The sequence below is a fragment of the Erinaceus europaeus genome, chromosome 2 (assembly GCF_950295315.1).
Source record: "Erinaceus europaeus chromosome 2, mEriEur2.1, whole genome shotgun sequence".
In the NCBI taxonomy this organism is placed as follows: Eukaryota; Metazoa; Chordata; class Mammalia; order Eulipotyphla; family Erinaceidae; genus Erinaceus; species Erinaceus europaeus.
The window spans coordinates 10,180,205-10,206,217 of NC_080163.1; the positions used below are offsets into that span (position 1 = coordinate 10,180,205).

At 50.9% G+C, this 26,013-nt stretch overlaps 1 protein-coding gene across 5 annotated transcripts in view; it reads left to right on the forward strand.

The window, feature by feature from the left end:
• The window catches only part of SLC8A2 (solute carrier family 8 member A2), a 51,968-nt gene that overhangs the window by 11,861 nt on the left and 14,094 nt on the right, over nt 1–26,013 (forward strand). For 4 of the 5 annotated variants that reach the window (XM_060176623.1, XM_016193662.2, XM_016193663.2 and 1 more), the window contains exons 3-4: nt 1,736–2,412; nt 12,713–13,135. In XM_060176623.1, coding sequence (XP_060032606.1) covers nt 1,736–2,412; nt 12,713–13,135 — 1,100 coding nt within the window. The remainder of the gene's footprint in view (nt 1–1,735; nt 2,413–12,712; nt 13,136–26,013) is intronic. The other variant, XM_060176643.1, reaches the window with a different exon arrangement.

Consider the following 26,013-nt stretch of genomic DNA (forward strand, 5'->3'; position numbering starts at 1 on the left):
GCCCTGCAGGTGGGGACCAGGGGCTTGAATCTGGGTCCTTGTGCCTTCAACCAGGTGCACCACCACCTGGCCCTTTCCAGGCTCGTTTTAAAGTTGCCTCTGGAGCCATCTAACTGTGAATGCTCTTTGTAATCTCTTTTTCGATGGGGGGGGGGGCACCAAGAAAAAAAGAGAAAAGGGTTGGGGTGATAACATAATGGTTATGCAAAAAGACTTTCATGCCTGAGGTTCTGAGTTCCCAGGTTCAATCCCCAGCACCTCCATAAACCAGAGCTGAGCAGTGAGTGCTCTAGTGGAGGGAGGGAGGGAGGGAGGGAGGGAGAGAGAGAAAGAGAGAGAGAGAGAGAGAGAGAAAGATTGGAAGGAGGAGGAGGAGGAAAGATGAAGAACCAATGGACAGACAGAAAAAGCCAGAGGCAGGGGAGATAGCTCACCGGGTAGCGCGAATGCTTTACCATGTGTGCAAGACCCTGGCCACCACTTGGAAGCAGCTGCAAAGAGGAAGCTTCAGTGGTGGAGCAATGCTGTGGTGTCTCTCCTGTCTGTCTCCCTGAGCAGTGGAGTAGTGAAAATAGGGATTTCAAGCGGTAATTCTAGCAGCAAAAAGAGAGATGGAGATGGGGGACGAGACAGAGACGTGGAGAAAGGCAGCAATGAGCAGAGACAAAAATGAAAAATACAGAAAGGTGCAGCTGGAGAGGGAGCCAGGATGCAGGAGGATGGGGACTCTGATGGGGGGTGGGCAGGACGGGGAGCAGGCGGCTGCAAGCTGGCCTGATTGGCGCCCCCTAGCTGTGTAGAGGTCCCGACTTGGACCTGCGCCCCTAGTGGAGTGGCGGGCTGGCACTCCCTGGTGAAGCGGAGTTCCTAGTGGGCGTGTGCCCCCTAGTGGTGTAGTGGGCCCAGCACTGTTGGGTGCCCCCTAGTGGAGTGGAGAACCTGGCTCAGATGGCTGTTCCCTGGTGGAGTGGAGGTCCCAAGTCACACGCCCTCCCCTATCTTGTGCTGCAGGCACCCCCTGGTGGAAAGGAGGCCCTTTGGGCTGGAGCCCCCTACTGGAATGGAGGTCCTGGTTCAGATGGGGCACCCCATGGTGGAGTGAAGGCACAGTGGGTGGGCGCCCTCTGGTGGAGTGGAGGCCCTGGCTCAGCCGGGCGCCCTCTGGCGGAGTGGAGGCCCTGGCTCAGCCGGGCGCCCTCTGGCGGAGTGGAGGTCCTGGCTCAGCCGGGCGCCCTCTGGCGGAGTGGAGGTCCTGGCTCAGCCGGGCGCCCTCTGGCGGAGTGGAGGCCCTGGCTCAGACGGGCGCCCTCTGGCGGAGTGGAGGCCCTGGCTCAGCCGGGCGCCCTCTGGCGGAGTGGAGGCCCTGGCTCAGACTGGCGCCCTCTGGCGGAGTGGAGGCCCTGGCTCAGCCGGGCGCCCTCTGGCGGAGTGGAGGCCCTGGCTCCGACGGGCGCCCTCTGGCGGAGTGGAGGCCCTGGCTCAGACGGACGCCCTCTGGCGGAGTGGAGGTCCTGGCTCAGCCGGGCGCCCTCTGGCGGAGTGGAGGTCCTGGCTCAGCCGGGCGCCCTCTGGCGGAGTGGAGGCCCTGGCTCAGCCGGGCGCCCTCTGGCGGAGTGGAGGCCCTGGCTCAGACGGGCGCCCTCTGGCGGAGGTCTGTCCTGAGTGGCGGGCACCCCCTGGCGGCGGGCACCCCCAGGCGGCCGGGCGATCCTGACACCACCTGGCTGCCCCGCAGGTGTGGGAGGCACTGCTGACCCTCGTCTTCTTCCCGGTGTGCGTGGTGTTCGCCTGGATGGCCGACAAGCGGCTGCTCTTCTACAAATACGTGTACAAGCGCTACCGCACCGACCCGCGCAGCGGCATCATCATTGGCGCCGAGGGCGACCCCCCGAAGAGTATCGAGCTGGACGGCACATTCGTGGGCGCCGAGCTGCCGGCGGGGGGCTGCGGGGAGGTGGGCGCGCTGGGCCCGAGCCCCGCAGAGGCCCGCGAGCTAGACGCCAGCCGGCGCGAAGTCATCCAGATCCTCAAGGACCTGAAGCAGAAGCACCCAGACAAGGACCTGGAGCAGCTGGTGGGCATCGCCAACTACTACGCGCTGCTGCACCAGCAGAAGAGCCGCGCCTTCTACCGCATCCAGGCCACGCGGCTCATGACGGGCGCGGGCAATGTGCTGCGCAGACACGCGGCCGATGCCTCCCGCCGCTCGGGGCCCGCCGACGGGGCCCCCGACGACGAGGACGACGGCGCCAGCCGCATCTTCTTCGAGCCCAGCCTCTACCACTGCCTGGAGAACTGCGGCTCCGTGCTGCTCTCCGTCGCCTGCCAGGGCGGGGAGGGCAACAGCACCTTCTATGTGGACTACCGCACCGAAGACGGCTCGGCCAAGGCGGGCTCCGACTATGAGTACAGGTGCGCACCCCGGGGTGGCTGGCCCGCGACCGGAGGGTGGTTCCAGGCTGCGGCTTCTGCAACCCAGCAGCCTCGGGGTTCATGCTCTCCATGCTTATATACACTGTGCATGCGTTCACTCATTCCAGAGCAGCCCCTACCCCCAGGGAGTGGGAGACGGGGGTGGGGGTGGGGGGTGGAGGGCTGCTCCAAACTGTGGGTTCATGCCCCTCCATGCTTATCTGCAACGTACATGCGTTCATTCCAGAGCAAACCTGTGCCCCAGGGGGTGAGAGATGAGAGATTTTTAGACTGTGGGTTCTTCAGCCCAGCAGCCTCCCAGCTCGTGCTACTTGTAACTTACATGCACGTACTCATGCATTCCTTCACTCATTCGTTGGTTCACTCCAGAGCAAAACCCCCTCCCCGCCAGGGGATGGGATATGGGAGGGCTGCTCCAGGCTGCGGGTTCTGCAGCCCAGCTGCTTCCAGGCTCATGCCCCTTTATGCTTACCTGCAGCTTCCATGCACTCACTCACTCACTCATTCATTCCAGAGCCTTCTTGGCCCCAGAGGCTGTTGCAGCCATCTAGGAATGGAACCCAGGGCCTCATGCAGGTGCAATATGCTTCCCCAATTCAATTCTGTTCTTAAATTTTAAAAAATATTTATTAATGAAAAAGGAGAGAGAGAGAGAACAATAGACACCACTTGGTACATGCACTGCCAGGGGATTGAATTTAGGACTGCATATTTGAGAATCTAACACTTCATCCACTATATCACCTCTCAGACTTTTTTTCTCTACCTCTCTACACCTCTACCTCTCTCTCTCTCTCTGCTGCTGCTGTCTTGCTTTTACTATCTGAAAAAGTCAGAGCAGTGAAGCTCCAGAAGTGAAAATAATTATGTATTCATTTATTATAAATGTTATTTATTAAAATTATAATTGGGGACAGGCAGTGGTGCACCTTGTTAAGCATACACATTACAGTGAGCAAGGCCCAGTTTCAAGCCCCTGGTCCCTACCAGCAGGAGAAAAGCTTCATGAGTGGTGAAGCAGGGCTGCAGGTGTCTGTTTCTCTCCCTCTCTATCTACCCCTCCCCTCTCAATTTCTCATCGTCTCTATCCAATAATAAATCATACACACACACACACACACACACACATCTATACATATATACACACACATATCTATACATACGATGTAGAGAAATATTCCTTTCTCGTGGGTTGGAGAAATGAACACTGTCACATGTATATGTATGTGTATATATATATTTAGATTTAGATAGCTGCTCTAAATATTTATATTTAGAGAGTGTGCCTTGTTGTCATGCATACAATCCAAGTTCGAGCTCAGACCCCACAGCACGGGGTGAAGCTTCAATATTGGGGTGTCTTCCCTTGTTTCTCTTTCTAAAAAAAGGGGGGCTGGAGTTTTTAGGGCCAAGGAGGCTTCTGAGTGTTATCACACGTACATGACGCCCTGACTGCATTCCCTGCTCCCCATTAAAAAAAAGAATCACAGCTTCACAGTTTTTTTTTTTTTAAGCTGATGTGTTAGTCTTGCTCAGTTTCCTGATGACACCTCCCCATGTGTCTGGGGTGTGTCAGAAACGGCCTCGTGCACAAGAGGATGGATAGACACACACACACACCTGTACTGGAGTGGGGTTGGTCCTGCCCCAGGAAGGGTGGGCTTGGAGAACATATACACTGAGTATCAGACTTCTCTTGGAGCCCAGGGAGGCGACTCCTCTGCAGAGCCCACGCCTTTCATGCCTGAGACCTTGGGCTCCATCCCTGGCACCAAAAATAATCCCCTTCACCAGGGAGTGGAGTGCTGATGGCCCAGCTCTTCCCAGGTTCCAGGCTAAGCCCCTGGAAGCACCCCCTCTTCAGCTGCTCCCTGGGGCAAAGCTTTTCCCAGATCCCTGGTCCTCCCCTTGGGCAGCATCCTCTAAAGCCTCCAAGTTCCTCTGAGACTCCCACACCATTTTCTCCCTTCTCTCTAGGGCTGGGCTCTGGGAAACAGAGTGGTACTTGTGACCCTGCCCTCCCCATGATAGTGCCCACAGCTCTGGGTCTCTCCCTCCACCCTGTCAGTTCAGAGACCTCTTGTCAGCCCCTCCTCGGAGTGGACAGCAACCGCCCACGGGAATGAGCCCAGCCTGCTCACATGTGTGAAACTGCTAACTCACTTGCTGGCCCACTGTTTTCCTTATTTTCTTTTTTTTTATTATTATCTTTATTTATAGGGTAGAGACAGTCAGAAATCAAGAGGGAAGGGAGGGATAGAGAAGGTGAGAGACCGAGAGACACATGCAGCTGTCGGGCTGCGACGTGGAGGCGAGAGAGAGGAGATCCAGGGCCGAGAGGGAACACAATCCTTTATTCATGCGGGCACCTCAAAGTTGGGTGACAGCGTAGCAGTTCGGGCCACGTGGAGCTAGCAAAATGGCCACCTCCCGCTACGTGCAGCACCCTTCCCTGCGCCCATTCACCAAGGTGAAAAGCAGAGAAGAAAGAGAGAGGCGGAAGCAGGAGGGATTTATAGGGCAAAAACCAGGAGTGACGAATCAGGACAGGATTGGTTGGGAAAGGCAATCCGAGAATATCGTATTAACTCTCGTGAGAACCGGCAATAACCTGAGGGGACAACATGGAGGCTGTGACTGCATCTGCACAATTTCCCAGCATGTAGCCTTGCTTCACCACTTGCTTGAGAGTCCAGTGCTTGGGTGAGGCTCTAAAGTCCCTGGTTCAATCCCCTATACTATTATCAGCCTGAACTGAACAGTGCTCTGGTTAAAAAAAAAAAAAAAAACGAAAGGAAGAAAGAAAGAGAGGAAGGAAGAAAAAGGGGGGAGTCCAATGCTTTAGCCACAGCACCAGCTCCTCCTCAGTCACTCTTCTCGTTCCTTCCTTTTCAAAAATATTTATTGTTGTTATTTTGCCTGGGCACTGTTCAGCTCTGGCTAATGGTAGTGCTGGAGATTGAACTTGGGACCTCAGAGCCTCAAGCATGAAAATCTGTTTGCATCAGCACTACACTATCTCATTTGAGTTAATTTATTTATTTTGAGTTCAGTTATTTATAGAGGAGGAAGAGAGAAAGTGAGAGAGATAGAGGGAGAGAGAAAGAGAGAGAGGGAGAGAGTGAGAGAGAGAGAGAACATGCAAGCATCATTCTAGCATAGGATGCTAAGGATTGAACCTGAGACCCTATCCTTGAGAGTCCAACTCCCCTTCCACTGTGCCACCTCCTGGGCTGCTCTTTCTCTTTATAAAAGATTTACTTATTCATTTATAAATGAGAAAGACAGAGAGAAGCAGAGCATCACTCTGGTACATGTGATGCCGAGACCTCGTGCTTTTGAGGCAATTAACCTCCTGAGCTCCCTTGTCTCTTCTCTTTCCCTCCCCACTTTTTTTTTTTTTTTTTTTTTTGTCTTCAGGGGTTATCGCTGGGGCTTGGTGCCTGCACTATGAATCCACTGCGCCTGGAGGCTATTTTCCCCCTTTTGTTGCCCTTGTTGTTGTTGGATAGGACAGAGAGAAATCGAGAAAGGAGGGGAAGATGGGGGGAGTGGAGAGAAAGATAGACACCTGTAGACCTACTTCACCACCTGTGAGGCCACTCCTCTGTAGGTGGGGAGCTGGGGATCGAACCTGGATTCTTGAGCTGGTTCTTATGCTTTGTGCCATGTGTGATTAACCTGGTGCACTACCGCCTGACCCCCCCCCCCCTTTTTTTCTTTTTAACCAGAGCACTGCCCAGCTCAAACTGGGGACCTCTCACATTAAAGTCCTGTGCACCACTGTTGTGATCCTACCCCAGCCTACTCCTTATTTCTCAGAGAAAGAGTCAAAGGAGGGAGAGACATCACAGCACTGCCCCACCATCCACAGAGCTCCCTCTGGTGCTGCTGTGGGACTCCCATGTGGGCTTCATGCACAGAAAGCATGTGTTCCACTGGGTGCCCTGTCCCCTAGCTTCTACTCACAGAGCTTTGTTGCACCACCCTGCAGCACCCTTTGGTCACCTGGGACCCCCTCCCCACATCCAGCCACCTTCGTGGGAGAATTGGCATTCATTCCCCACGTTGAGAGGGTGTCCTTCCCTTTCCTCTCCTCTCTCTCTCACACTCTCTCTCTCTCACACACACACACACACACACACACACTCTCTCTCACACACACATACTCTCTCATACACACACACTCTCTCACACACACACATACTCTCTCTCACACACACACACTCTCTCACACACACACTTTCTATCTCACATACACACACACACTTTCTCACACACACACACATACTCTCTCACACACACTCTCTCTCACACAAATACATACTCTCTCTCACACACTCTCACACATACACTCTTTCTCACATACACACACACACTTTCTCACATACACACTCTCTCTCTCACACACACACTCTCACATACACACACAGTTTCTCTCTCTCTCTCACACACACACTCTCACACACACACATACTCTCACACACACTCTCTCACACACACACTCTTTCTCTCTCACATACACACACACATTTTCTCACATACACACACACACTCACACACACACTTTCTCGCATACACACACAGTTTCTCTCTCTCTCACACACACACACTTTCTCTCTCACATACACACACACTTTCTCTCTCACATACACACACACTCTCTCTCACACACACACACACACACACACACACACACACACACACTATCTCTCTCTCTCTCACACACACACACATACACACCTTCCACATCAACCCCTCCAGTGCCCTAGGCATTTGCAGAACGGGGTTCAGTGTCACGAGCCAGATCAGAGGCCACCTCCTCACCCAAGAGTGAGCTCGGAGCTGAGGTATCTGCAGCAAGAAGGTGGAACAGAGTGGCCTGGGAGGTGGCGCAGTGATTAGGCTTTGGACTCTCAAACACGAGGTCCTGAGTTCGATCCTCAGCAGCACATGTGCCAGAGTGATGTCTGGTTCTTTCTTTCTCCTCTTATCTTTCTCATTAATAAATAAATAAAGTCTTTAAAAAAAAGTGGAACAGAGGGCTGGGAAGCCCAGGCACCCTCCTTCCTGTCCTGGCACTCCTGTCGCCATGACGGCCATAGGCCGTCTTCTCTTCTTAGGGCAGGATGTCCAGGTTCTAGCCCAGGCTTAGCCCCAGACCCTGTTCTTTGGGCATGTTTCTGCCTGAGTCTGGGCAGGCAGGGCTGTCCTGTCAGCTGTTGAAGCTTGTACCCTGTTCCAGGCTCAGCTCATGTACTGGGCAATGTAGATTTTTAAAATTTTTATTTATTTATTATTGTATAGTGACAGGAAGGAATTGAGGGGAGGGGAAAATAGGGAGAGAACCAGAGAGACACTTGGCAGCTCTACTTCACCACTCGTGGTGCCGGTGGGGACCTGGAGCTCGAACCCAGGTCCTTGCACACTATAGTTTATGCACTCAACCAGGTGCACCACCACCTGGCCCCTGGACAATGTAGATTTATGTGCCTTTTTTAAAAAAGAAGATTGTAGTACTTTTTAAAAAAAATTTCTTTATTTATTTATAGGGTAGAGACAGCCAGAAATCCAAAGGGAAGGGAATGACAGAGAGGGAGAGAGACACAGAGACACCTGCAGCACTGTTTTACCACTCGCAAAGCTTCCCCTCTGCAGGTGGGGACTGAGGGTTTGAACCCTAGTCCTTGCACATTGTAACACGTGTGCTCAACCAGGTGCGCCACCACCTGGCCCCCCGATTGTAGTACTTTTTAAACTTCATTTATTTTTTTGCCACTGGGGTTACTGCTGGGGCTTGGTGCCTGCACAATGAATTCACTCTAGCAGCCATTGTTTCCTTTTCATAATTCAGTAAAACAGACAGAAAATGAGAGGGTAGGGGGAGTTAGAGAGACAGAGAGACACCTGCAGACCCTGTTTCACTACTCATGAAGCCTCCCCCAAGGTTGGGGAGCAGGGGCTCAAACCCAGGCCCTTTCACAAGGTATTATGTGTGATCAGTTGGGTGCACCACCACCCAGCTCTCCCTTTTAGAGAGAGAGGGAGAGAGGCATCATGGCACCACTTCACCATCCACGGTGCTCCCCCATATGGTGCAAGGCATGAGCTCTGCCAGATGGCCCCAGTACGCATGTGCGTTATAACACTCTCCTGATGTGTGGAAGTAAAGTAACTTAAGGAAGGGAAGAAAGCTTTAAAAAATAATTTATTTATGATAGGGAGAGAGAAAGAGATGGGAAGAGGAAGGGAGGGGAGGGGAGGAGAGGCGAAAGGAGGGGAGAGGAAGGGAGGGGGTGCAGAGCATCTCTCTGGCTCATATGATGCCGGGCATCAAACTCTGCTTAGTGTTTTCCCTTCTGGTCTTGTTTTTCAACTTCTGTCTATGAGTGAGATCATCCCATATTCATCCTTTTGCTTCTGAGTTATCTCACTTAACAAGATTCCTTCAAGCTCCATCCAAGATGGGGTAAAGAGGGTAAATTCACTATTGTTAATAGCTGAGTAGTATTCCATTGCATATACAGACCACAACTTACTCAGACACTTATCTGTTATTGACTTTTTTTTTGTATTTTTAAAATATTTATTATTTATTCCCTTTTGTTGCCCTTGTTGTTTTATTGTTGTAGTTATGATTGATGTCATTGTTGTTGGATAGGACAGAGAGAATTGGAGACAGGAGAGGAAGACAGAGGGGGGGAGAAAGATAGACACCTGCAGACCTGCTTCACCGCCTGTGAAGCGACTCCCCTGCAGGTGGGGAGCCGGGGGCTCGAACCGGGATCCTTATGCCGGTCCCTGCGCTTTGCACCACCTGCGCTTAACCCACTGCGCTACTGCCCAACTCCTGACTTTTTTTTTTTTATGTGGCACCAGGGAGTGGACCTTCTGTCCTCCCTCCTAAAGGACCGGGAGGGGGAGTACAGGCTTCCCAGAGTCATGAACATTGTGCCATTTAGGTCTCAGCTGCCCTGCCAGGCACATTCTAGTCCTTCCCTGTCCCCTTCCAGATTCTCCCTGGCTGAGCCAATGTCCCCGCTTCCACCATTCCCTGCCTCACCAGAGCCAGCCCCTGCCTGGGGACCTACCAGCAAATGCTCTTTGAAACCCTCTGCTGAGGCCTCACCTCCATGGTTCCTGTCTGATTCAGTAGCTACCACAGTCCTCGCCAGGGTCCTCAAGATCCAGTTTTCTGTGATATTTGCACTGGCTGCTCCCTTTCCCTGGCAGGAATACAGTTCATTTAACAATGCCTGGGTCAAGGCTGGGTGAATGGCAGACAGGATGGCAGGGCCAGTCGGCTGTACCACGTGGCCTATGTGCACAGGAGGCATTTCTCAGAACGAGTCTCCATTCGTGACTTGCTGGGGTGCACGACTGCTCCTCCTTGCCTGTGACCTCCATGGCTTCCTCCCCCCCGGCCGCCACAGCTCCCCTCCTCCTGGCCACCCTAATCCTGCTCCCTGTCCTCCTCCTCCCCTTCACACTCCTTCCTCTGCATCTCTCCACTCTACCGTCACCACCAGACAATGTGTCATATGGGGTTTAAAAAAAAACAAAGATTCATTTGCGGCCCAGGAGGTGACTCTCAAGCATGAGGTCCTGAGTCTGATCTCTGGCATCATATGTGCCAGAGTGATGCTCTGGCTCTCTCCTTCCTCCATTCTATCACAAATAAATATAAGTAAATAAGTCAGGTGCTGGGCAGTGGCTCACCCAGTTGAGTTTTCACATTACTATGTGCAAGGACCCAGATTCAAGCCCCTGGTCCCCATCTGCTGGTCCATCATGAGCAGTGGAGCAGTGCTGTAGTTCTCTCACTCTCTTCCCTCCCTCTCTCTCAGTCTCCTCCTTTCCCTAACAATCTCTCTGTCTCTTTAAAAAAAATGGTCACGTGGCGCAAAGTGCAAGGGCCGGTATAAGGATCCCGGTTCGAGCCACCGGCTCCCTACCTGCAGGGGAGTCAGTCGCTTCACAGGCAGTGAAGCAGGTCTGTAGGTGTCTATCTTTCTCTCCCCCCTCTGTCTTCCCCTCCTCTCTCCATTTCTCTCTGTCCTACCCAACAATGACAACAATAAAAACAACTAGGGCAACAAAAGGGAATAAATAAGTATTTTTTAAAAAATGGTCATCAAGAGCAGTGCAAGGACTAAGCCCCAGCCATAACCCTGGTGGAAAAAAAATTAAGGGTCAGGGGTAGACAGCATAATGGTTATGCTAAGAGACTCTCATGCCTGAGGTCCCAAAGTCCCAGGTTCAATCTTCCATACTACCATAAGCCAGAGCTAAGCAGTGCTCCGGTAGAAAAAAAGAAATAAACTCAGTGACTTAAAGATAAATTTGTTGGGGGGGGGGCGGAATATGGATCCAGAGCTCCACTCTGACCCATTCAATGCAAGGATTGAACCCAGGGCCTCATATGCATGCACGTCTTGTGCTCTCTCTCTCAGCTATCTTCTGGCTGCTGCAGAAGTGCCACTCAGCTAGGCCTGCTTCCTGAGCTGGTTTTGCTGCTGTTTTCCCAACACTAAGAGCAGTGCTGGCACGCAGCAGGCATAAACATTTGTGGGATGAATGAACTGCAATTACATCACTAATTGGGTGACTGTCGCTGTGATCTGACTCTCTCCCCTGGGGCTGTGAGCTCCGCCAGGCCAGGGCTTGGTTACGTTATGTTCCCAGAGCCCAGAATGGGCAGTCGGCATCTGCTGAGTGGATGAAGCATGCAAGCTAACAAGTGTGAGCTTTCCTCTGTGGCTTACCTAGGAGCTCAGAGAGGTATTCATTCATTTATTTATGAGAAAGATAGGAGGAGAGAAAGAGCCAGACATCACTCTGCACATGTGCTGCCAGGGGATTGAATTCGGGACCTCATGCTTGAGAGTCCAGTGCTTTATCCACTGCACCACCTCCCGGACCACACAGAGAGGTTTTTATCAGAAGCCTGACAAGGGCATTCTGGGAGGTGGCACAATGGACAAAGAGCTGGACTTACAAGCCTGAGGCCCTGAGTTCGATCCCCAGTATTGTATGTGCCAGAGTAATGCTCTGGTTTTCTTCTCTCTCACCAATCAACAGATCTTTAGAAAATGGAGTGTCGGGGTCAGGTGGTAGCGTAGCGGGTTAAGCGCACATAGTGCAAAGTGCAAGGACCGGCTCAAGGATCTGGGTTCGAGCCCCCAGTTCCCCACCTACAGGAAGGTCACTTCACAGGTGGTGAAGCAGGTCTGCAGGTGTCTTTCTCTCCCCCTCTCTGTCTTCCCCTCCTCTCTGGATTTCTCTCTGTCCTATCCAACAATGACAGCAATAACAACAACAATAATAATGGCAATAATGAACAACAGGGCAACAAAAGAGGGAAAAATGGCCTCCAGGAGCAGTGAATTCGTATTAGTGCAGGCACGGAGCCCCAGCGATAACCTTGGAGGCAAGAAAACAAGAAAAGAAAAAGGAGTGTAGCCGGGGAGTTCTGTCCTAGGTACTTACTCAGAATTAGGGGTCCCCGTCCCAGAATTAGGAGCTTGGAAGCTGGCCAAGCATGCAGTCTCCGGTGAGCCAGAGCCTCCTCCAGGAAACCTGGGCTTGTGCTGCATCAGTTTCAGTTGATACGTTTTTTTTTTTTGGGGGGGGTTGTTTGTTTGTTTTGTTTTTGCCACGAGGGTTATTGCTGGAGCTTGGTGACAGCATTACAAATCCACCGCTCCCAGCAGCCAATGTTTTCCTTTTTTCCTTCTACTTTATTGATCGGTAAAGAGAAATTGGGAGGGGAGGAAAGAGGGAGATAGGGACAGAGGGACACCTGCAGCCTTGCCTGCTTCACCATCTGTGCAGCTTTCCCCCTGCAGGTGGGGAGTGGGGACTCGAACCAGGGTCCTTGAGCGCTGAGTTTGCTTAATTGGATGCCATCACCGCCCATCATTTGCTGTCAGATGAAGGCTCGGCTCATCTTCACGGGTTCTTGGCAGGATGGGGGAGGCAGCTGTGCACCCCCTCCCAGCGGGCAGAGGCGCCCTCAACATATTTACTTCTTTATTAATTTATTATTACTATTTTTTCTGCCCAGCCCTGGTTTATGGTGGTGCGGGGGGTTGAACCTGGGACTTTGGAGCCTCAGACACAAGTCTCTTCGCATAACCGTGATGCTATCTACCCCCGCCCGCTGCATATTTATTTAATGCGCGTCCACCCTCCTGCCGGGCCCGCTCCTCCGGGAAGCCCACCCCGTCCAGCGCGCCTTCCCGCAGCCTCACCGCCTCTCTCCCCTCCCCCGCTGCAGCGAGGGTACGCTGGTGTTCAAGCCCGGCGAGACGCAGAAGGAGCTGCGGATCGGCATCATCGACGACGACATCTTCGAGGAGGACGAGCACTTCTTCGTGCGGCTGCTGAACCTGCGCGTGGGTGATGCGCAGGGCATGTTCGAGCCCGACGGCGGCGGGCGGCCCAAGGGACGGCTGGTGGCGCCGCTGCTGGCCACCGTCACCATCCTGGACGACGACCACGCGGGAATCTTCTCCTTCCAGGACCGCCTGTTGCACGTGAGCGAGTGCATGGGCACCGTGGACGTGCGTGTGGTGCGCAGCTCGGGCGCGCGCGGCACCGTGCGGCTGCCCTACCGCACCGTGGACGGCACGGCGCGCGGCGGCGGGGTGCACTACGAGGACGCGTGCGGGGAGCTAGAGTTCGGAGACGACGAGACCATGTGAGTGGCTTGGAGGGGCGGGGCCGGGGTGGGCGTAGTCGGTACCAACAGGGCCAATTGTATGCGTGAGATTCAGTTGTGGGCGTGGCCTGGAACGGGGCGATCTGGGGTTGGGGCCAGAGAGAGGCGTGGTCTGAGTGGTCGGGACCAATTGTGTGGGTCAGAACAGGTGGTGGGCGTGGTCTAGATGGGAGCGATTAATCTGAGAATGGGCGTGGTCGTATGGGGCCAGGGAGGGCGTGGTCTTGGTGAAACAACCAATTGGGTGGGTGGGAATTGTGGTGGGCGTGGCGTAGGGCGGGCGTAAAGCAGGCAGGGTCTTGGAAGGGCGTGGTCTGGGTGCGAACAGGTCCACGGTGGCGGGCGTGGTCCAGGCGGGGCCTATATCGGGTGGGGCCAGAGAGGGACGTGGTCTAGACCAGAATAAGTGGAACCGTGTAGGTGGGCCAGTAAGTGGGCGGTAGATCAAGCCTATAATAGATAAGGGTGGGGTCAGAGGGTGGGCATGACCAAACAGGCGTGGACTGGACGGGAATAGACATTGTATAGGCAGTGAGTCTGTGTCAGCGTTGTCCTGTGAAATAGGCAAGGTCTCTGAAGTGGGCGGGGCTTTCTCATACTTTGTGGGACATGTGGGAGACCTTGCCTTTTTTTTTTTTTTTAATTTGTGCTTACTAGTGGGTTACAAGATTGTAAAATTACAGGGTATAGTTCCACACTGCGCCCACCACCAAGGTTCTGTGTCCCTACCCTCCCACCTCCCAATGATAACAGGTAACCACTGTACTTCTTACTGTCTTAAGAATAGTTTGTCTGCTTTTCTTTTTTAATTTCTTTTTAAGAATTATCGGTATTTATTGGACAGAGTCAGCCAGAAACCGAACGGAAAGGGGGAGAGAGAGAGAGCCCTACAGCACTGCAAAGCTCCCCCTGCAGGTGGCAGAGGGGCTCAAACCCGGGTCCTTGCACTTGGTAATATGTGCACTTAACCAGGTATGTCACCACCCGGCCCCCTTTTTTTTAAATTTCTTTTGCAGGTTTGTGTATTTCTTCCCTAGATGTCACGAATGAGTGAAACCATCTGGTAGCTGTTTTTCCTCTCTACTTATTTCTCTAAGCATAGTCACCTCCAGTTCCATCCATTTTTGTCCCAAAGGACACAATATCATTTTTTTTATTGCAGAGTAGTATTCCATGGAGTGTGTATCCCATAACTTCTTTAGCCAGTAACCATCAGTTGGTGGGCATTTTGACTCTTTCCACTCTTTGACTAATGTGAATGATGCAGCTATAAACATAGGAGTACATAAGTCCCTGTGAATGAGTGACTGTGTGTCCCTTTGGGTACCCCCTACTTAGGATCATGCCTCTGAAATGCAGAGTCCTGGAGAGGCAGGGCAGGGCAGGGTCCAGAGAGGGGTCAGGACAGAGGAGAGCAGGGAAAAGATAGGAATGAGATGGTGTAGCCATGACGATGGGAATGGAGTGTGGGTGGGATCTGGGAGAATCAGATTGCTGTGGGGAGTGAAGGGTGTGAAGGAAGGAGGAAGGGCCAGGTGAAGGGGGAGAGCCAAGTTAGGACAAACAGGAGGGGAGAAAGGTAGCGGCTTAAAGGGCTTCACTTTATTTTTTTAAAATGTTTATTAACACGAGAGAGAGAACTAGAGCATCACTGGCTCACACAATGCCAGGGACCAGATACAGGACCTTAGGTTCCTAGGCCCAATACTATACCCACAGTACTACCTCCCAGACCGCTGAAGCGATAGTGGAAATGGTGTATGGCTTGAAGCGGGGGTCCCCTTGCGGATGAGAGGAGTGTCCTGTGGTTGTAAATTGGTGTTAGAGAAGCCACACCGCCTCTGGAAGCCCGGTGAGATCCGGGTAGAAACACCGGAAATGAATGTGAGAGGCTGAAGAAGACGGGGTCTCGGGATGGGACAGGGTTCAGTGATAGGTAGGAAATTAACTTGAAGAAAAACCTGGGGAAAATAACAGGAGACCTTACCTGCAATGTGGGCATGGCTTGTGTGTGGGGGGAGGTCTTGTCAGGAACCAGGGGGCTGGGAAACTGGGAGCAGAACCCAGAGAGGCTAAGGAAACTGGGGGGCTGGGGTCTGAAAAGATGAGGTGGGATTTGGGTGGAGAGGGTGGGTTGCATATAGGGTGTGCATATGTAAGCACACGCTTAGCCTCACCGATGTGCTCCCTCAAAATAATGCTGTTCTCCTGCCCAGACGCCAGGCCACCCCCTTCCACAGATGCCCCAGTCTCCCTGTGCGTGCCTGTAACCTCACATCCCCCACCTGCCTGCCAAGGACACAGAAGGCGCCTCCCCACGCTATGCCTGCTCCCTGCCGCCCCCGCAGGCCCGTCTGTCTCCCTCCTTCTGCCGCCCACGTTCCTCCCACCCAGCAGAGCCCCCACCGCACTCCCCTCCTCTTCCACCTCCTCCCTTTTCCAGCCTCTGCCAGCTCCGGGCTGCTCTCCCTGTCTCTCCGTCTCTCCCTTCTGAATCTCTGTGTTTCCCCCTGCAGGCAGCCTCCCTCTGGGTCTGGACTAAGCTCCACAGCCCACACTCAGCACACCTTCCCATCTCTCTGTGCCTGCCTTGGGTTGACAGTCAGGGCTGGGGACAGGCGCAGGGGACGCCAACCCAGGGGACTCCCACCCCTCCTCTCATTCCCGGAGGCAGAGGCAAGGAGTAAAGTGCTTTTCCTGCTTGCTTCAGTCCTTTCTGTAGTCTAGCCGGCTTCCCTCTTGCTGCTGCTGCTGTTGCTGCAACCCCACAGACCCTCTCCTCCTCCCACGTGGCTTCCCCTGCCTGGGACACCCCCCCCTCGCCTCCACCCCCAACTTCCAGCTGTGACTTAAGGAGACAGAGCAGGAGGCTAATTAGCGTTTGGGGAAACACATCCGTCCTCTGACGGGCAGGCGCTAATTAGAGGTGCAGCCAGGAAGAAGGGGGGTGCAAAGACAGGATCAACACAGAGATAGAGGAGAGACTCTGGGGGTGGGGAAAGAATGAGAGAGAGGGAAATTGGCACCCAAAGGCAAAAGAGACCTACCTAGAGATAGAGACAGGGAGAAACAGTAGCAGAGAATCAAAGAGAGAAAAAGACACAAGAGGGAGGGAGAGAAGAAAGAGAGAGAGAGAATGAGAGACAGGATAGAAACCTGGAACTAAAAAGAGTGAATCAGGAGGTGGAGAAAGTGTTAGACTCTCAAGCATGAGGTCCTGAGTTCAATGCCTGGCATCTCATGTGCCAGAGTGATGCTCTGGTTCTCACTGTCTCTCCTTCTCCATCTCATAAATAAATAAATAAGTAAATAAATAAATTTTAAAAGAAGGAAGGGGCCCAGGAGGCAGCATAATGATTATGCAAAAAGGTTTTCTTCTCTGAGGCTCTGAGGTCCTAGGTTCAGTCCCCAGCACCATCATAAACCATAACTGAGCAGTGTTCTGTGTACACACACACACACACACACACACACACACACACACACGGTAGGGGGTGGTGGTGAGAAACAGAATGAGATACATCAGGAGAGGAAGTGAGAGAACCACAGAGAAGTGGTACATTAGTAGAATGGAAGATTTAAAAGTGTAAAGTTCAGGAGTCGGGCGGTAGCATAGCAGGTTAAGCACACATGGTGCAAAGCACAGGGACCAGCTTAACGATCCCGGTTTGAGCCCTGAATCCCCACCTGTAGGGGAGTCGCTTCACAAGCAGTGAAGCAGGTCTGCAGGTGTCTGTCTTTCTCTCCCCCTCTCTGTCTTCCACTCCTCTCTCCATTTCTTTCTATCCTATCCAACAACAACAACTTCAATAATAACTACAACAATCAAAAAAACAAGGGCAACAAAAGGGAATAAATAAATATTTTTAAAGGTGTAATGTCCAGGGGACCAGGAGGTAGCGTAGCAGACTAAGCACACATGGTATAAAGTGCAAGGACCGGCAAAAGGATCCCAGTTTGAGCCCCAGGCTCCTAACCTGTGTGTGGGGGGGTCGCTTCACAAACGATGAAGTAGGTCTGCAGGTGCCTATCTTTCTTTTCCCCTCTGTCTTACCCTCCTCTCTCGATTTCTCTCTGTCCTATGCAACACCAACAACAATGATAAACAACAAAGGCAACAAAGGGGGAAAAGATAGCCTCCAGGAGCACTGGATTCGTGATGCAGGCACTGAGCCCCAGCGATAACCCTGGAGGCAAAAGAAAAAAAAAGTGTAAGGTCCAGAGTTCAGTCTTCAGCCCCGTATATGGTAGTGTGATGATCTGGTTTCCTTTTTCTCTTTTATTAATAAAGGTAAATAAGTCTTAAATAGAGAGAGAGAGGGAGAAAGGCCACGGAGATTATGCAGTGGGAGCACACAGAACTTGCATGTGAGAAGTCCTAGGTTCAGCACCTTCCCCCATCATATCCCAGAACTAATAAATGCTGGGTGGGGGTGGAGCTGGCGAGGTGGTACAGTAAATCGGGCACTGAATTTGAATACACAAGGTCTCAGGTTCCATCCCCAGCATCCTATGTGCTAGAGTGAGGTTCTGGCTCTCTGTCTCTGTCTCCCTCTTTATGCTATGTTTTTTTTTTTAATTTATTTTTTATTTAAGAAAGGATAAACTAACAAAACCATAGGGTAGGAGGGGTACAACTCCACACAATTCCCACCACCCAATCTCCATGTCCCATCCCCTCCCCTGATAGCTTTCCCACTCTCTATCTCTCTGAGAGCATGGACCCAGGGTCGTTGTGGGTTGCAGAAGGTGGAAGGTCTGGCTTCTGTAATTGCTTCCCCGCTGAACATGGGCGTTGACTGGCCGGTCCATACTCCCAGTCTGCCTCTCTCTTTCCCTAGTAGGGTGGTTCTCTGGGGAAGCGGTGCTCCAGGACACATTGGTGGGGTTTTACGCTATGTTAAAGAAGAACAGATACAATCTAATGAGAGAGAGAGAGAAATCTCAGAGTCTGAAATTAAGGAAGAATGAAAAGATGATAAAGAGAGACTTTCTCATTGAATGAGAATCAGGAAAGAAAGATTCTCCAGATGCTCAGAAAGAACAGGACAGACCAGAAGAAACCCATCTGACGCAAGGGTGTGTGTGTGTGGAGGCGGTGGACAGAAGACTGGAGCTTCCAAAAAATGAGGGTTGGTTGACAGAGGTGAGCATGAGGGTAATGGAACATCAGGCAGGGGGCTGCTTCCGGGGGCTGCTTCCTTAGAACTCAGGAAACCCTGCCCTCCTTTTTCTTGTAATTTTATTTATTATTTTAATATTAATTTATTTATTAATGAGAGAAAGAGAGAAATTTTGATTCTGGGAATTGAACTTGGAACCTCACACTTGAGAATCCAACACTTACAAAATAAGTTATTTATTTATATATTTATTTATTTTCAGGTAGAGACTGAGAAACAGAAAGAGGAGAGGAGAACCCCCACAGCATTGGAGCTTCCTTCAGTGCAGTGGGGGGCCAGGCTTCAATCTGAATTGTGCATACAGGAGAACCCAATACTTTCCCATTGCACCACCTCCTGGGCCATCGTGCCCTCCTTGCATGACTCCCTCTTTTTATGGATATTTACTTTTATTTTTAGCTGTTTATTTATTAATGAGAGAGTTACTTGCTTTTATTTTATTAGTTTATTGGATAGAGCTTGAGAAAAATTCAGAGCGAAGGGGAGATAGGGAGAAGACAGACACCTGCAGCTCTGCTTCACCACTCTTGAAGCTTCCCCCCTGCAGGTGGGGACCGCCGGGTCCTTGCACATGGTAACACACCAGCATTGCCAGGTGCACCACCTCCCAGGCTCTATGTTATTTGCTTATCATCACTCTTATGGGGAAGAGTAATGGTTTACAGTGCAGTCATTGGTGCTGGGTATAATTTCTCATCTCCTTGTGCTAGTTCTCTGCAGAACACTGTCACCCACAACCTAGGTCCTTTGCAGCATTGTGCACCAGGACCTCAAGGTTCTCTTCTGCCCCTCCCTACTTCCCTCTTTTGTGTGGGTGTGTGTGTTTATAAGAGAGACTGAATCTAGAACCTTTGGGGACACAGGCGTGCAGCTCCTGTGCTCTAGCATACTGAACTATTTCCCCAGTCCTCATCCCTCTTGCTGTCCCCTGATGATGATGAGGAGGAGGGCGGTTTCTCCTCTTTCTGGGTCCCCTGAGGGCACTCGCCTGTAAGAGCGTCAGTTGGTCCTCTGAGTGTCAGTCATACAGCGTCAGCGAAAGAGAGACAGAGACTCTGGTAGCATGTCATAGCTGTCAGCATGTATCAGCGTGTGGTCTAGAGGCGGGCTGCTCTTCAGCCCTCAGCTGGGTGTATCAGCACCACGGACAGCTCCTCGGGCTGTTCTTCCCGCCCATGGGATATTTAAAACACCCAGAGACCTGGGGGGGGGGGGGGAGTGAGGAAGATTGTCCCCATGCCACCCTCTTGCAGTGTGAGTGTCTCAGCGTAGGCGTCCCCAGGTCCTGTGTGCATTTGTTATTGCAATGCTGCCCCTGGGAGGACTGTTTGACTGATAGCCTTGTACGTGGAAGGTGTTGACCTCAGTCACTCCATTTTTTTTTTAAGCCTCCAGGGTTATCCAGGGGGTTCAGAGCCTGCATTACAAATCCACTGCTCCTGGAAGCCATTTTTTCCTCTTTTTCTTCTCCCATATTTTATTTAATAGGACTGAGAAGTTGAAAGGCGCAGAGGAGATAAAGAGAGACACCTGTAGACTTGCTTCACCACTCATGAAGCTTCTCCCCTGGAAGTGAGGAGCAGAGGCTTGAACCCTGGTCCTTGCTCATGATAATATGTGCACTTAATCAAGTATGCCCCTGCTCGGCCCCCTCACTCCATTCTTTTTAGTATTTTATCTATTTATTTTAATGAGAGAGATACAGAGCAAAAGACACACAACACACACACACAGAGACACACACAGACACACAGACACACACACACACACACACACACAGAGTAAGTACTCAGAGCACTGCTTAGCTCTGGTTGAAGGTGGTGTAAGCAAGGGATTGAAGTGGTGACCTCAGAGCCTCAGGCATGAAAAGCTTTTTGTAGAACCATTATGCTATCTTCCCAGCTCAGTCATTCCATTCCTTGGACACTGAAAAGCTGGGGAAAAGGAAAACCCAGAGTGAGAGGAAAACTTAGGAAGGACAGGAAGAGAGATTGAGCCAGAGAGATGGAGAGATGGATACACAGAAGTAGATACAGAAGAGTTAGAAATGGGCCAAGAGGGCGCTGGGCGGTAGCACAAAGCACAAGGACTGGGAGAAGGATCCCAGTTTGAGCCCCCGGCTCCCCACCTGCAGGGCAGTCGCTTCACAGGCAGTGAAGCAGGTCTGCAGGTGTCTATCTCTCTCTTGCCCTCTCTGTCTTCCCCTCCTCTCTCCATTTCTCTCTGTCCTATCCAACAACAACTACAACAATAATAACAACACCACCGATAAACAACAAGTGCAACAAAAGGGAAAAAAAATGGCCTCCAGGAGCAGTGAATTCGTAGTGCAGGCACTGAAACCCAGCAATAACCTTGGAGGCAAAAAAATAATAATGGCCCAAGAGACAAAGTTAGATCCAAGAGAGGCTGGATAGCTGGAAGGGAGACATGGAACCAAGTCTGTCAGGAGCAGTGGAACCAAAATGGAAGGGAAGGGGTGTGAGGGTCTGCATGGGGCTCTGGGGAGCCTAGAAGTGTCGCCCAGGCTTGGGGGTGAGAGGGCTGTGTCATGCTCACAGGCATCTGGTCTGCACTGAGCTTCCCACTGCAGAGGGAATGACTCCAGGGTGTGATGGTGTGTGGGTGTAGGTGGTGTGATTGGCTGCGCTTCCTCTGCTGGGGGACTGTGTGGGCTGGGTGTTTGTGTTTTGGGGTGCTGGGACTGGGCCTTGTGCTTCCCACAGCTGAAGGGGTGGCAAGTGGCAGAGCCGTGAGCTTTCTGGGGTTAAGAGTCTCCTGTTGGTGGGAGGTGGGGTGCCTGCTGGGGAAGGACAGATAACTTCTGTCTGTTCCTCTCCTGCCTACAACACCACCTCCTGTTACCATGGCAGCAGGGATGCTGAGGGAATCAATTAGCCCAATTAGACAGAGGCCAGGAAGCTGAGGGTCTCTTGGGCTCAAGGATCTGAGTTAACAAATGGGTGTGGAGGGCGTGCTATTGCAGGGTGCAGTGGGAGGTGTCAGGAAGACAGCAGAGAATCCTAGCTAAAGATCACTGCCCAGTGGAACTTGCATTTCAAGCAAGAAGACAAAAGAAATGCACACAGGGCCAGCGGTCCTTGTGCAAGGACGCAGGTTCGAGCCACCGGTCCCCACCTGCAAAAAAGGTTCACAAGTGATGGAACAGTTCTGCAGGTGTCTGTCTGTCTCCCTTTCTGTCTTCACCTCCCCTCTCAATTTCTGTCTCTTATCAAAAATTTTAAAAGGGGGGGTTCACTGGGAGTTGTGGATTTGTAGTGCAGGCACTGAGCTCCAGCAATAACCCTGGTGGCTAGAACACACACACATTATGTGGTGACTACATGGTGCCATGGAAGATTGGGGAGACAGCATAGGGGTTCTGAAAAACTCCTTCATGCCTGAGACTCTGAGACTCAGAGGTCCTGGGTTCAATTCTCAGCACCACCATAAACCAGAGCTAAGCAATACTCTGGTCTCTCTCTCCCTCTCTCTCTCTCTCTCTCTCTCTCTCTCTCTCTCTCTCCCTCCCTCCCCCTCCCTCTCTCCCTCTCTCTCTCTCTTTCCCTCTCTCTTTCCCTCTCTCCCTCTCTCTCTTTCCCTCTCTCCCTCTCTCCCTCTCTCTCTCTTTCCCTCTCTCTTTCCCTCTCTCCCTCTCTCTTTCCCTCTCTCTTTCCCTCTCTCTTTCCCTCTCTCCCTCTCTCTTTCCCTCTCTCTCTCCACCTCTCTGTATCTCTCCTACTAAAATTAAAAAATAGAAGGTGCTATGGAGAAAAAGAAGGCATTGAGTGGAGTGAGAGGACCATGTGTACTGGATTAGGGACAGGAGGCAGGATTAGAATAGAAACATTCTTCCCGGGGCTGGGTGGTGGCACACCTAGTTGAGCGCACATGTTACAGTGTGCAAGGTCCCAGGTTCAAGCCCCCTGTTCCCCATCTGCAGGGGGAAAGCTTCATGAGCAGCGAAGCAGGGCTGCAGGTATCTCTCTGTCTCTCTCCCTCTCTGTCTTCCCCTCCCCTCTCAATTTCTGGCTGTCTCTATCCAATAAATAAATAAATAAAGATAATAAGAAAAAAAATTTAAAATATATTCTTCCCCTTTTCACCTATATCATTCCTCTACCCCTGATGGACCATCCCCCCACCCGTTTTACAGAATGAGAGACAGAGGGAGAAAAACGAAGAGGCACTACCACAGCACTGCTTCACCACTCATGAAGCACCTTTGCAAGGTGTGTTTGTGAGGAACTCAGGTCCCCACACATGATAATCATGCATGCTCTACCCTAGTTCAATCCTCAACACCATCATAAGTTGGAGCTTAACTGTGCTCTGCTTAAAAAAAAAAAAATAGGGAGGAGTCGGGTGGTAGCGCAGCGGGTTAAGGGCAGGTGGCGCAAAGCGCCAAGGACCGGCATAAGGATCCCATTTCGAGCCCCCGGCTCCCCACCTGCAGGGGAGTCGCTTCACAGGCGGTGAAGCAGGTCTGCGGGTGTCTCTCCCCCTCTCTGTCTTCCTCTCCCGTCTCCATTTCTCTCTGTTCTATCCAACAACAACAACATCAGTAACAACAACAATAATAACTACAACAACAGTTAAAAAAAAACAAGGGCAACAAAAGGGAAAATAAATATATATTAAAACTTTTATATATATTATATATATTAAATATATATTAATATATATTAAAATGTATATATTTATATATATAATATATTATATATATAATATATATAATATATTAAATATATATTAAAACTTTTTTAAATGAATGCTTTACCAGGCAAACTATCTCCCCAACAGCATTCAGATTTTAAGAGGTTTATTTACTTAATGAGAGTGAGAGAGAGAGAGAGAGAGAGAAAGAGAAGAGAGAGAAGAGAGAAGAGAGAGAGACTAATGAACTATTCTGGTCATATTCAGCGCTGGGAATTGAACCTGGGGCCTCAGGTTCACAAAGCATGAGCTATAGCATGGACCATCCCCCTGGCTGTAGATTCCAGTGTTGAACGTGGTGGTAGTGGGCCTTGTTGAGGAAGAATGTGCAGTCTGATCAGAAAGCTGGAGGGAAGGAATGAAGAAGGGAGGTGGGTTGTGGGGAAGAGCTTTCCACAGCCGCCACAAAGCCCTGAGGCCTGGCTGGGTCAGAGAAGAGTGAAGGAAGAGGGAGATGAGAGGTCACATTGCTGAGGTCTTGGGGCCCCTCTCAGGACCTGGGCTTTTATTCTGGGTGAGGTAGGTGCCAGGTGGGGTGGGTTGAGCAGAGGAGGGACCCCATCTGTGCTAGGTCTCACTAGAACCCTTCTGGTTGCTGTTAGGAAAGATTTCAGATGGTGGAACTGAAATGGGAGATTCTTGGGCAGTGGCTGTAGGCCAAGTGGAGGGAGGCCCTGGAGGTTGGGGCTGGTGGAGGCAGAAGGATGGTACTCACTGCAGGTTCAAAGTTCAATCTCTGCTTCATGCCTAAGCTCCTATTGCTTTTTTTTTTTTTTTTTTTTTCTGAGAGCACTCATCAGTTCTGAGTTTATGTTGTTGTGGGGAATGAACATGCAACTTTGGAGCCTCAGGAGTGAGATTCTCTTTGCATAGCCATTATGCTGTGTAACCCCCACCCTATTGCTTCTCTCTAACAAACCTCAGCTTCCTCAGCCATTTGGAGCTGGCTTCAGAATTCAGCAATAAGGGCGCCTTCCTCCCTGGGGTGGTGGCAGGATTAAACGAGGTCACAGAGAGTCAGAGGAGCTTGCTCAGTGGGTGGAGCACAAGACTAGGTAAGTCTGAGGCCCCAGGTTCGATCCCCAGAACCACATATACCAGAGCAGTGCTCTGGTCTCAGTCTCTCTCCATCCATCTCCTCTCTCTCTCTCTCTCTCTGTGTGTGTGTGTGTGTGTGTGTGTGTGTGTGTGTGTGTGTGTGTGTGTGTGTGTGTGTGTGTGTGTGTGAAATAAGTCAGTCTTCGGGCCAGGTGGTGGTGCGTTTGGTTGAGCACACATGTTATAATGGTGTGAGCCTGCAGGGGTAAAACTTTGTGAGTTGTGAAGCAGTGTCACAGATGTGTGTGTGTGTGTGTGTGTGTGTGTGTGTGTGTGTGTGTGTGTGTCTTTCTCCTGCTTCCATCTTAATTTCTGGTTGTCTCTATCCAATATGTAAAGATAATAATTTTTTCTTTTGCCTCCAGGGTTATTGCTGGGGCTCTGTGCCTACACTACGAATGCACTGGAAAATGGAAGCCATTTTTCCCTTTTGTTGCCCTTGTTGTTGCCCTTGCTGTTGTTGTTATTACTGCTGTTGTTGCCAGATAAAACAGAGAGAAATTGAGAAAGGACGGGAAGACAGAGGGGGAGAGAAAGACAGACACCTGCAGACCTGCTTCACCGCTCTTGAAGCCACCTCCCTGCAGGTTGGAAGCCGGGTGCTCGAACCAGGATCCTTGAGCTTCGGACCATGTGTGCTTAACCCGCTGTACTAACACCTGACCCCCAGATAATAATTTTTTTTAATTATTTTAAAAAATAAGTCAGGCTTTAAAAACTAACAGTAGTAGAAAGAAAAAAGAATTGAAAAATATCTCACATGGATAGTGAACTTGCTTTGTTATTCTCACAACCCAAGTTCGAGCCCAACTCCCACCATAGTAGAGGAAGCTTTGGTGCTGTGGTGTTTTTCCCTTCCTCTCTCTATCTCTGTCTCTATCCGGGAAAGAGTTGTGAAGTCAACAGTAAAGACAACAACAACAACAACAAAAAAAAAAAAGAATCTGGGGTCAGGAGCTTGCTTACCCCCATAGGCTGTGTGCCTTAACATAGGTGAAGCCCCAAGTTTGAGCCCTAGCTCACATGAAAGCCACATGAAAGCACATGAAAACACTGCGGCACAGGGAGAAACTCCGCAGATGCTGGAGTGGTACCATGATGTCTTCTCTATCTAATTTTTTTTTTTTAGCCCAGGAGCAGTACACATGAAACCTCAGTAGCCCCATCTCAAGGAATCTGGGAGTGTGCTGCTTCCATGTGTGTGTTCTAGGTTCAAGCCCAGCCCCCAGTACATAGAAAGAAGCTTCAATGCTATGCCCTTTCTCTCTCTCTGTCTCTCTCTCTGTTTCTCTCTTTATTTTTTTTAAATCTTAAAAAAATTATTATCTTTATTTATTGGATAGAGACAGACAGAAACCGAGAGGGAAGGGGGAGTTAGAGAGGGAGTGAGACAGAGACACCTGCAACACTGCTTCACCACTTGCGAAGCTTTCCCTCTGCAGGTGGGGACTGGGGGCTCGAACCCAGGTCCTTGTGCACTGTAACCAGTGCGCTCAACCAGGTGCGCCACCACCCGGCCCCAGTTTCCCTCTTTCTCTGCCTCTCTTTCTCTTTTTCCCCCTCAGAACAAAAAAAAATTTTAACTAAAAAATTTTATTAACTTAATATTGATTTGAAAAAATTATAAGGTAACAGGTATGATTCTATGCCATACCCACCACCAGAATTCTGTGTCCCCATTCCCTCCATTGGAAGTTACAGTAGTTCTCCCAAGGTTGTAGATACGGGTTAACTGTTATTTATATAACTATCTGCCTATATTTGTATATATTTGTCCATTTTTTTATAGACCTGCCTTCTCTTCCTTTCTCAGTCACACCTATACCTATTACTACTTCCAAATGTCCTTCCTGTTTTCTT